The sequence below is a fragment of the Notolepis coatsorum genome, assembly GCF_963971535.1.
Source record: "Notolepis coatsorum genome assembly, chromosome: 11".
Lineage (NCBI taxonomy): Eukaryota > Metazoa > Chordata > Actinopteri > Aulopiformes > Paralepididae > Notolepis > Notolepis coatsorum.
The window spans coordinates 38,457,957-38,470,432 of NC_140175.1; the positions used below are offsets into that span (position 1 = coordinate 38,457,957).

The 12,476-nt window shown below is 41.2% G+C and overlaps 1 protein-coding gene across 1 annotated transcript in view; it reads left to right on the forward strand.

Moving 5' to 3' along the window:
- Window positions 1-12,476, forward strand: part of fubp3 (far upstream element (FUSE) binding protein 3) — a 147,230-nt gene that overhangs the window by 69,910 nt on the left and 64,844 nt on the right. The window contains 3 exon segments of the mRNA XM_084323998.1: window positions 371-420; window positions 586-657; window positions 10,361-10,418. Coding sequence (XP_084180124.1) covers window positions 371-420; window positions 586-657; window positions 10,361-10,418 — 180 coding nt within the window.

Consider the following 12,476-nt stretch of genomic DNA (forward strand, 5'->3'; position numbering starts at 1 on the left):
GCGCCTGCACAGCGAGGGAGGGAAATGGTCAAGGTAGTGTGACCTCCCACGCGTTACACTTCACCAATGAGAGTCCTCGCTGTCAGTTGAAAAGCGGCTGCTGGCTGCCTCCTAATGTATCGGAGGAAGCATGTGATCGGCTTCAGGGCTCCCTAGACCGACCAGTGGGTGGCACATGCGCGCAACGACCAGGAAGTGGACAGTAGCTGTTAAATTGAATGTGTGTGGCTATTAGCATAATTAACACCCCAAAAATACCATCACATTATCAATCTATAACTATAGCTTATATTGTGCCTTTTCGTTGTTATACTAAATCTAAAATGGGTCAATCAGTGTCACTGAACATATGTCTTTTGTCTCCTCCCAGGGCTATTATGACAGAAGACTTCAAAGTGCCTGATAAGATGGTGGGATTCAGTAAGTAACCCTGCAGGTCACCACAGTCTAGACCAGTGCATCACACACAGTACACAAGTGATTCCACGCCATTTTTGGCTCACTGGTTGGGGCCCCATTTTAAATTCACAAGGGCATTAAAGCTGGCCTTTTCACTCTCTCCGTCTCTCTCTGTTTCCCTCTCAGTCATTGGAAGAGGAGGAGAGCAGATCACAAGAATTCAGCTGGAGTCGGGTTGTAAGATCCAGATTGCTGCAGGTTAGTTCTAGCCGTTGGGACAGTCGCCCAATTAACCCCTTTTCCTCCCTGTTCCTAGTACTTGATGTCGAGTTTTTCTGCGATCACAGGCACCCTTTTCTCAAAGACGCCTGTGACCACCACACCCTTTAAAGGGGAACTCCAACATTTTGGGAAATTAGCTTATTTAACATCTTCCCTGGAGTTAGACAAGAAGATACATACCTTTTTTGTCTCTGTGCGTGCATTTAGCTTTGGGAATAGACGCTCCGTTAGCATAGCTTAGCTTCATCACTGGAAGTGAGGCAGATCCGTAGCCTTACAGTGCCTTACAGTGTATTGCAAGGTCTGACATTGACCAAACTTGATATGCATGACCTTGGTGGGCTCTAGGTCAACTCCTGAAAAGGGGGTCAATGTCAGACTTTGCAATCAAAAGTTAGGGGGCTAATAACCCTTGCCATAATTTCAGTGCGCCCCCTAACTTTTGATTGCAAGGTCTGACATTGACCCCCTTTTCAGGAGTTGACCTAGAGCCCACCAAGGTCATGCATATCAAATTTGGTCAATGTCAGACCTTACAATACACTGTAAGGCACTGTAAGGCTACGGATCTGCCTCACTTCCAGTGATGAAGCTAAGCTATGCTAACGGAGCGTCTATTCCCAAAGCTAAATGCACGCACAGAGACAAAAAAGGTATGTATCTTCTTGTCTAACTCCAGGGAAGATGTTAAATAAGCTAATTTCCCAAAATGTTGGAGTTCCCCTTTAAGAGTCATGAGCATACCACCCTACTAAGCAGGTTGTATACCGGAGAGGCTTGAGGCCATTTCAGAATCCCATTCAGTAGTCTTTCTCATGCGTGGCATCAGCTTGCACTTCCCTTGGAGCATCCACTCTTAACACTTTGATTGCCAGCCGTGTTTTCCTTTTTACCCCCTTGAATGCCACCATCCACTCCAATGTTAACTTAATATTGCCTAATCTATGTTTTGAATTATGGCTATGTGTCTAATCTGCCCGTCGCTTATCAAAGACTTATTTTCCAGTCAACATTGTCAAGGCAGATTGTTTTTTTATCGCTTCATTTCCGTTTGATAGCATTTTGAAAATCACTCGTTTTCGCGGAAAAAACGACCCATTCTATGATAATCGTCTTTTACTGGAATATTCCAGAACGTTGTCATTTGTCGGCCTATTTATGAATCGTTTTCAAATAAACGCTAGATGATTGATAGTATGTGTGCGCACGCACGCTCGTGCCGCGCGCTGATAATCGCTGCTCTTATTTCCTGATGGCTTTTACAGTCAAAACAGCTATCATATATAGGGGAAACGCTTATATATCTGTGAAAACGAGTCTGATTATCCTAAGACTGTTAACATAGATTCCTTACCTGAGGTCAGATGGTATCCAAATGGTTTATTCCAATTTCCGATCGCCATTAAAAAAAATCGCTCATTTGATTGATCCATCGTGTATACAGTAAAACACATATTCGCCGCGGCACCAAGGCTCCAGAATGAACTCTGGTAGACCCCGGTTACATCAGTGAGAAGTAAAATGTGGAGTCAGAAATGTTTCCCACTTCACTTTCATTGAGTCCAATTCAAAAGGGTGATTTACCATCTGGGAGACGATAGGGGGTGCTTTTTTCACATCTGAGCGCCGGCGGTGCCTGGATCTCCAACGGTAGGCTCGCTTGATGCAATATGATTTCAGATCGCTAATAAAAGAAAACAAAAAAAAAACAGTATTCTCGTGACGTGGCATTCAACGGTCGGGGGGTAAACCCGAGAAAAGCCGTGAGTGGCATTCAAAGTGTTAATACTGAAATAGTACTACTTTCTTTGTGGATGTTTACATAGTAGCTTAACCTTTTTAAATTAAAGGAAGTGTGTCCTCGTTTACATCCACAAATAAGTGTATTAACTCAATCAGCGCCGGAGCGATATGCGTGATGTGTGGTTAAAAGTCCAGCATTCTAAAGTATAGGAATACGTGGCGGTGTTTGCAGGGCTATAACTATATTCCATATTATAGCTATGGATACAATACTATGGCTCATTTTACATCAAGTATCTATCGTTCAATATGTGAAAAAGAAAAAAAATGTCATCCATACATCCCGTTTTATACCGTGGTGAATATAAGTATGGTTTTAGAGCGGTCCTGGGAGGCTCGTTAATAGCCTGCAACGTGTATTATACTAAATGCATTGGCGTTCCGTCCCTACACACGCTACAATAAAAAAATCAAATGCATATGATGGGTATTATGTTCCATCATGAAAGGGGGGGGGGGGGTAATTTTTTGATGCTTTGATCGTCACCAACGGAATACGTTATGGAATAACGTAGAGCCATATGAAATCCTTTAAATTTTTTTTTTAAATTCCGTTTTTTTTCGTTTTAATATTTCAGAATTCTGTATTTTGCTTTGTACGCTCATTTTACCATCAGAAATAGTGTCTAATAAGTGGGAATGAATAAATGTCCACAATTTAATAAGATATAACAGTCCATTTAATAGGGCTGTCTTAAATACTTCGAAGCTTCAAAGCTTCGTTAGATGGGCATGGGATTCAAATATGAAAATAAAATTTGATTATTTAAAAAAAAAAAAAAAAAAAAAAAAAAAGGCTACGTGGCGTAGTGGGCAAGGCGCTCGCCACGAATGCAGAGACATTGCTTTCAGTTTAGCTGGTCGTTCATACTAATACACATTGGCCGTATTAGGGGGTGGGAAACTGATGGGTGGGGATCGGGCGTTGTGGACAGCGACTCCTACAGGTCGGTTGGTGCGCCTGCGCAGTAGAATCAGGAAGTGTCGGGGGCAGCGTGAGCCTCCCACGCGTTACTCCTCGCCACTGAGAGATCGAGCTGCGCAGGTGAAAATATGCGACTGCTGTTACCTCAAGTACCGGAGTGGACTTGTGCTATGTATGACTTAGTCCACATTGCAGCCGGCTTGTGGGAGGCAAGAAACAGCGTTCGTGACAGGGGAGGGTTGAATTGGATGATACGAAATTGGGATGGGAGAAAAATATAGAAAATGGGAGAAAAAGTGGATAAAAAAAAAAAAAAAAAAAATGATATATATATATATTTTTTTTTTGCAAAATCAACTCTGACTCTGCACTGACAGATTTGTGTTCATTGTGCTGCTTTTATAAAGCCTCAAATGACGGCTTACAATATTTTATGAAAGCAAAGTGTTTTGTTTGTCTAAGATTTTAAAAGGTTTAAACTTTACAGCACTGACAAAGTTGAACAAAGTGCTGTACAAGTCCCATAACATAAAGGAACGCGGATTCCATATGGCTCTAGACTAACGTTACACACATACGCTCGGATCTCAATGAAAACATTATTGGATCAACGCAAGATTGATATCATATAGCCCTTACCTTGACTAGGATGTACCCCAAAAAGAATATTCCAATTATCTGATCGTCATTCCAAGTATTGATGTCCATCGTGTCGCCAACATAATCCACCACAAAACATGGATCGGGAGTACTTGATTCTTCTCAATCCGAGCGTTATAACCGCTCGTCTTGCCCGGAGAAAAAGAGCTGACCTGGACCCATATAATTGACGCACAGCCCAAGACACAAGGTTTCAAAGGGTGCTCGATACCGCCGCCTGGTAGGATGCGGCCGGTATTGCACTTTTGCAATCTCAGACTCATTCCCTATGATAACACCAGGCTCCCTGGATGGATAATGAATGGAAATATCGAATAAAAAAAATAACGATGAAAACCCGACTTTTCTCAACCGTCTGCGAGTTAACCAGACTTATCTCGGGTCTGGCGTCCAATGAGTTAAAGGAGAATGCCATCCATTTAAAGGGTGCTCCCCTGGGCAGAATTCATATTTCAACATGTGTTGCTCTCCTAAAGCTAGAAATCTAGAGAACACAATTTTTTATGTCACCCGTTTGTGAAATCAAGGGCTACTCCATAGACTATGCATGGGACAAGGACTTTGTGGAGCTGTGAAATGTTCTGAGTTAGTTATCAAGTGTTGAGGTCAGCTCAGAGTTTACATTTTGGTGGTAAGAATTCAAAATCTTTTGCCTCCACAAAGTTGGCTGTTCATTGTCTATGGAGCAGCCCCAGAATGTCCCTCCAGGTGACGTCACAAATTGGAGGGCTCTATCTCTGATTTCCCGGAGCGAGTGGCCCGTTGCGTGTTCACAAACATTGGCTGAGTTCTTTTGGGGCTTCAGTAATAACGTCTGTGAATTATTAAAGAGTGCTGCACATGCTGCCCCGCCCCACTCGGTAGGGATGGGTACCGAATCTGGTACTTTTAAGGGTATCGACCGAATCACGTCGGTACTACCGAATGTGAGATCCATGATCCACATTTCGGCAATGCAAAATAAAAACGTTTCGTTGACCACTAAATGAAACCTATGAAGTGTGCCTCACGTCAACGTTCACTTGCACAATACACGCTTACCTAGGATTTTACTTTATTCAACAACAACAAAGCAGTCGGGGCTTGACAACGGAGGTTCAAAGATAACTTCACATTTATTGGCTGTTGGTTTATATTATATCATCAGGGCTTCTCCAGGTTCCAACGCTGTGTTACTGTTGTTGACTATTTACTTCCTCGTGTGACGTCACTTCAAATGCGGCAACCAAGATGCTCAAAAAGCAAAAGCGAGTCGAGTCGATTAGGTACCATGCAGTGAAAAGTGGCATAAGAGAATACTTCATAATGTTTCATGCAATTAAAAAGTTAATATATATTTAGTACTGTTGGATACTTCGGTGATCAGCCAATCATCTCGCCACCTGCTCCTCTGTGACTCTCCCCATCTGCGTTGTTTGTTTTCAATACTTCACATTGGCTGTCACACACTGCTATCAAACCCCGTTGGTACATCCGTAATCAGATGAAAACGACACTGGCAATGTGCAATCTCTTTCCTTAGATCATGATGTTTATTTTCATAAACATAGCTTCGTACAAGATGTAACCCATTCTGTAATGTCCTTGAACAGTCTTTGAAGAAAAACTAAATTCATTATTCTAACGATCTCTCTTCTGTCACCCCGCTCGGTGGTTGTGCGGCCTAGCTGTCCAAAGGCCTTCCCTGTTAGCCGTGGCAAGTCCCTCCCCCACCCAGCGAGGGTGAGGAGGGATTTCAAAGTCTCTGTCAATGCGTCTGCTCAATTCCGCCTCATGTCTTAGTCGGGCTAGTCTTCTGAAAACCGTCTTCAAGTCTCGCGATGTCGAACTCTCTCTCGTGACTGTTACTATGGCAATGGCACTTTTTACCCAAATCACTATAGCAACGGCGATGTTGATATTACCGCACCTCTTACCCCTGTGGCTTGGTAATGCACTTTTTCTTTTTCTTTTTTAAACTTTGGCCATTCCGCTGGCTCTTTTTTGCGTTTATCGCATTTTCTCTGGTCAAGAATGACCGACAGAAACAGGTTTGAATGGGTACAGATGGGGGGAAGACACTCTGAGAAAGATACGGCTGCAGTCCGGGAATCGAACTCGCTAACCCCAGATCCGTGACGAGCACGGTTGTCCCCGGCGCCGAAATAGCGCTCGAGGTACGCGGTGAGCTACTGGAGCTCCCCTGTAATGCACTTTTTCAAGATCGAGTAACCCGACGCTGTGGCTATCAGCTGTTGATGTTACCAGCACAGCCCAAATCCTCATCTGCTGCTATTAGTCTGCTGCTAACACACACTCTCTCTCTGTTGTCCTCCTCTGAAATGGCTATGAGTAGATGCTGTCATCCACCGATATTTACATTATATACACATTGAAAAACAAGGCTACTTCCTTCAGTACACATGATTTATTTATTTTAAATAACAGTGACTTTTCCTTTTTGATAAGAACGTCTAGTGCTGGTTGAGCATATGCATACTTTATGTTGATGGCCTTTGTCTATAATGTGGCCACAAAAATAGAAAGGTTTAATTATTTTGTTTGTTTGCACTAAGTTAATATTTTGACAAATGTTGCCTATATTTTTCAGTCAGTTCGGTTTTTGTGTGCCAAACATTATTTAAGGCAAACCGCTGTAAACTTTTTTTTTACCAAATAAATGAGAAGCCTGTTTAAATCGGCAATGCCTCCCCTCTTGCTGTACCAAAATCTCTCCTAGATCTAACCCAGGGGTCAGCAAACTTTACTATCAAAAGAGCCACTTTCCCCCCGTCCCACAAAATAAAATGCTCAGGGAGCCGCACAACCTATTTACCCTTAAAATGAAGATAACACGGTGTATAACGTTTTATATATCCCCAAGCATACCCCACATTTAGCATAAAACGCCTGACAATTGCATACCCAAAGTAATTTGCGATTTATTATACTTTATACTTATAGCACACAGTTTGTTGCATTAATGGGATTATAAAGCAACAAAAAGAAAAAAAAATACTTTTTATTGCTGTTTTTACCAAACCTCAAACTCTTATGAAGAGGAGAAAAAAGACTGGCTGTGTAGACCTATTTTTAAATAAAACACAGAAGAGGAGAAAAAACACTGGCATCTGTAGACCTACTTTGAAATAAAACCATGAACTATGCAGCTCTATTATTTGTGGAAAATCTATAAAATAAAAAGTTAATTTTTCGTTCGCAAATTTTGCACCACATATCAGGCATACAGGTAAGCCCTTTGTTGATTAAATATCTTAGTTGATGAAATATTTTTTCATTTCAGTGTCACATTGATCTCCAAAATAAGAAAAAAAGAAAAGTAAAAAAAAAAAAAAAAAAAAAAAATATATATATATATATATTTTTTTTGGGCCAGGGAGCCGCAGCTGATTGGCTAAAGAGCCGCATGCGGCCTCTGAGCCGCAGGTTGTCGACCCCTGCTCTAACCGGTCACTGTCAAAATAATGTGCCTGATGTCAAACTGCCTCACTTTCAGTTTTTGCATGACTACGTCCTTGAGAATAACTGAAAAGTTGGATTATTTTTAGGCTATAATATCCTATGCTGATGTATAGTATCTAGTTTGGAGTGTTAATTTTTTTTTAAATAAAAAACAACGTATACCGAACCGAAAACAGTCACCCTAAAACCGTGATACGAACCGAACCGTGGATTTTGTGAACCGTTCTACCCCTAGTGGTTACACTTTACAAAGCTAGATGCAGACAACGCTCGCTGCAATATTATGTAAGGGATAATGTATAGCTACGAGGTCATTGTCGCAAAATAATTGACCGACACAGTTTAAAATACCGAGCCGCTTCGGTATTATTTTGCGACAATGACAGAGTATAGCTATACATTATCCCGCTTATTACATGGCTAACTTACTAACAATATACCTAATTAATTTTACATCGACTCGCAACACTGGTTCTGGCTGCGTTCTGGCTGCCTGTACGTTAATGCCAAGCAAGCAGTGCAAAAATGCTTCCGCATTCGTCACCGCACGCTAGTGCGGTAAAGCGCCCTTCTTTTCAGACAAATGCTACCGTGCGTGCACCGGCGGCGGCGTGCTCGCTCAGGTGCGTGCGTGCGCCGGCGTGCTCGCGCGAGGTGCCCGCGCATGCGCATGAGATCCCGCCTTGAGCGGAGCTCAATATATATAAGTCACCGCCCCTTATTCAGTATCTACCAATAGCTCAATTGGCAAGGACACATGGCTGTGGATCCTATGGCTTGTTTGCTGGCGAGTTCGAATCCCATCGAAAATATTTTTTAACGTGATTTTTTTTTAACGTGTATTATTTCGCCGGTTAAGGTTATTTCGCCGGTTAAGGTTAGGCATGGTTAAGGTTAAGGTTAAGGTTAGGCATTGTTTCGGAGTTGGTTAAGGTTAGAACGGTTAAGTTTAGGCGCTGTTAAGGAGCTGGTTAAGGTTAGAGTTTGTCAAAGAGAATGGCAATATAATTTCTATGGTTAAGGTTAGGCATGGTTTCGGAGTTGGTTAAGGTTAGAACGGTTAAGTTTAGGCGTTGTTAAGGAGCTGGTTAAGGTTAGAGTTTGTCAAAGAGAATGGCAATAGACAGCCTATTTCCGCGCGACCTGGGCGCTGGGCGGCGGAAAATGAAAGGCGCATTACTGCATGCCACTACGGTAAATTTTTGCACTGCTTGCTTGGCATAAAGCTACACGCGTTCTGGCTCCGCTCGTCGCTCCGCCCCCTGTCATCGCCGGCAGCAGAACACCGGCAGTGTCTAATTGCACTGAAACAGTGTGTGTCAGTGGGCTTGATTGCGAACAGCTGCGCACAGCGGTCATTATTGAAAAAACAGCGGTCATTATTGAAAAATAATGACCGCTGTCGGGGGGCTATTGATCAATCACAAGCAAGCATTTCGGCGAATGTGAAAACGCCATGTAATAAATATATATATTAGTGCTGTCAGGCGATTAAAAAAAAATTTATCTAATTAATTACAGGGTTTGTAATTAGGGATGCTCGATATTGGCTTTTTTTACCTATACCGATATTGTCCAACTCTTAATTTCCGATACCGATATCGACCGATACCGATATATGCAGGGTCCCCCCCCCCCCCCCCCCCCCCAAAACGGAATAATTTCAGGTAATTAACATTACATATCTCTTGTTGTGGAATGAACACATTATGCATACTTTTGACAATAAATAAAATCAGAATTTGTTCTTACTTGCTTGCCTGGGTAAATAAAGGTTATAGAAATGTAAAAAAAAAAATATATATATATTCTTTTAATACCGATATTTTCCGATATCACATTTTAATGCCAATATCGGTAGGCCGATAATATCGGACATCCCTATTTGTAATTAATTAATCGCATTTTAATCGCATAACCATTTTAGGCCTGATATTCTATATTCTATAATCATATTTCAAATTGCATGTATGTGGCAGAATTCAGTACTGTTTAATCATCTTCCATTTATTCATTTGCTTAGATTTTTCAGGTCTGGTCAATTTTAGCATGGTGTTATTCACAGTCAAAATTGAATTGATATTCTCATTTGGTTCATTACAATTTACTTAAGCCTAGTAACAGACACAGTATTTCTGACACTGGGAACACATTCCCTGAGATCCATAGATGTCCCTAGAATCAGATACCAAGAACATGCAAAAAAAAAAAAAAAAAACTGTAAATGTTTATTCTACGTTATTATGGAATGAATGAGATAAAAAGAAATTCATAATAATAAATAAATAAATAATTTTTTATTATTATTAATTGTGAGTTAATTTTCATAACGTGATAATTTGCTGTGTAATAAATGTATCTAATTAATCTGATAAACTGACAGCCCTAATATATATTAACAAATTTTTCTAATTAAATAATGATAATAAATAATTTGAAGTTTGGACAATTTTTTTTTTTACAACTGAGGTAGGTAGATAACATTTTTAGACACTAAAGTACCGAAAAAGGGTACCGTCGGGTACCGATATCGATTCACAGGTACCGGTTCAAATGTGAACGGTACCCAACCCTACCACTCTGTGATGTCAAAGTACCTCTTTTGTTTCCTAGACAGACTTTAATAGTGCCTTTTGGCACTCAAATATCAACCGCATGGGCAGCAAAATCACCATGGGTCTTAGTTACTCTTCAAAATGGGCGGTGTTCCCCTTTTGAAATCGTGCTGTGGCCTTAGACTTGTGCGTGTGCTGCCTTCCTTGGAACTCCATGCTGCTTGTCTGTGTGGAAATGTCACCTCTAAGCAGCCTGTTTGTTGTGTGCTTACAGACAGCGGCGGCATGATGGACCGGCCCTGCACTCTGACTGGAAGCCCAGAGAACATTGAGTAAGTCCAGCTTCTCCGCTGATCAGTTACTGAACACTATTTTATTTTAGAGCACTCCTTGTGCTATGTTGCACACAGTCTATGGGGGGGTCTGGTGGACGGGTGTATAGATGGTAGCTTCTTTCAGTACTCTCTTGTAGTAGTTTAATTAATTTATTATGTCACCAAGAAAGCCTGCCCTCTTTGGATCCCTTTGTAGTTGGTTTAGATTTAGAATGTCAAGCCGCGAGCGAACCTTTTCATGTTCAGTCCAACTTATTGTGGAGCAGCTCGCAAAATTCTGGCTGTGGTGATGTTGACCTCAGGGAAGACACTCATTTAATCCATGGCTTGCTAATGTCAACGTTGTTCTATTCATTTTGAAATTGCAGTTTTAAAATGACTGACTTTTGAAAAGTATTTTGTGTCTACAGGCAGACATACTGTTTTAGTGGTACATTGGTGTGTGTGTGTATAACTAGATTTTTTTTTCTGTCTTTGATTTGCTGAGCTGATCACATGAACAGCGATTGAACCTACCTTCCGGTTAAGGCCCTGACACACCAAGCTGACTCTTGCTCGAAAACTAGCCAATCGTCTAGCATAGTTTTCGCATTGTGTCTGTGCCAGCTGGCTGTGGGTTTACACATGTTGGAAGAAGTCAGCCAGGAGAGAGAGACGGGAGAGAACACCTTTGATTCATATATGGGGAAAAACTTGCATTGTGACATCAATATATTCTCTATTTTCCACCCATTTCTCTTGCGCAGATGCAGAACATACTAGGGCTGTCAAAGTTGGCCTAAAAGGACATTTGACTACCGGTATTCCTTCAAAAAAAAAGAAAAAAACGATTTAAAAAAATAAAACACACATAGGTTCTAACCATTCGAATATCTATTATTGCGCATTATGTAAACTAAATAAATTACCTCACATTGTCTGCCACGCAGTTTGCCCATCTTATACCACTCTTTGCCAGTGCTGTAACCCTATGGAGTCGCTCACCTTCTTTGCAGGGCTATAACTTTTTAAATATTATAGCTATATCGACATTACTATGGCCCATTCAACATCGGGTATCTATCGTTCCGGATGTCGGAACGTTATATTTTTCCATTCATACATTGTCGTGTTAGTACCGTCGTGAATATAAGTGTTTTTAGAGTGTAGAGCAGTAATTCCTAGAACGCGAGTTATAGGCCCGACGCATATTATACATAATCGATTGGCATTTCGTTCCTATACACGCTATATTAAAAAATTCAAATGCATATGATCGCTATACATTATGCTCCATCATGCGTGAAGGAAAGGGGGGGGGGGTCGTTTATGATTCCTTGATTGTCAGTAACTGCTTTCTTTAGTATGACATACGTTGATCAGATGGATTGCAATGAAATAAATGCAGCTGGAATTAACGTTAGATTCCTCTTACCTGTGGCCGATGAGTCTGGAGAAAAAAAGATTCCAATTATTTGATTTAGATCTGCTAGATCCATTTTCCGTTTGTACGACGCAATAAACGCCGAAAGCATATTGATTCTTGCGTCTCGAAAGCGATCCAATGCACTCGAGGTGTTTGTCTGGATCCACGTAACAAGATAGCTCTGCCGGAACTTTTTCCCTGAGGCACAGAGCGCCACATCCGGTTTAGATGTTCACCTTCTTTGCAGGGCTATAACTTTTTAAATTGTATTGCTAAATTGACATTACTATGGCCCATTCAACATCAATTATCTATCGTTCAGGATGTAGGAACGTTTTACTTTTTCATTCACACATTCATACAATAATACGGTCTAGAGTATAAATATGTTTTTATCGTTTTCTGCAGTATTCCATAGAACGTGATATATAGCCATAAATGCATATAGATCATCAAATGCAGTTTGATACCGATCCATGCTATATTAAAAATGTCAACTGTACAACGGTCCACGTGTTGACTGATCATCTGCGGTTGACCGGAGGGGGGGGGGGGGGGGGGTGGGGTCTTTATAATTCAATGGCCGACGTTAAATGATTTATGTAGTATGGGTGATATATAGATCAGAGCAGTTTGTATCGAAAATGGTA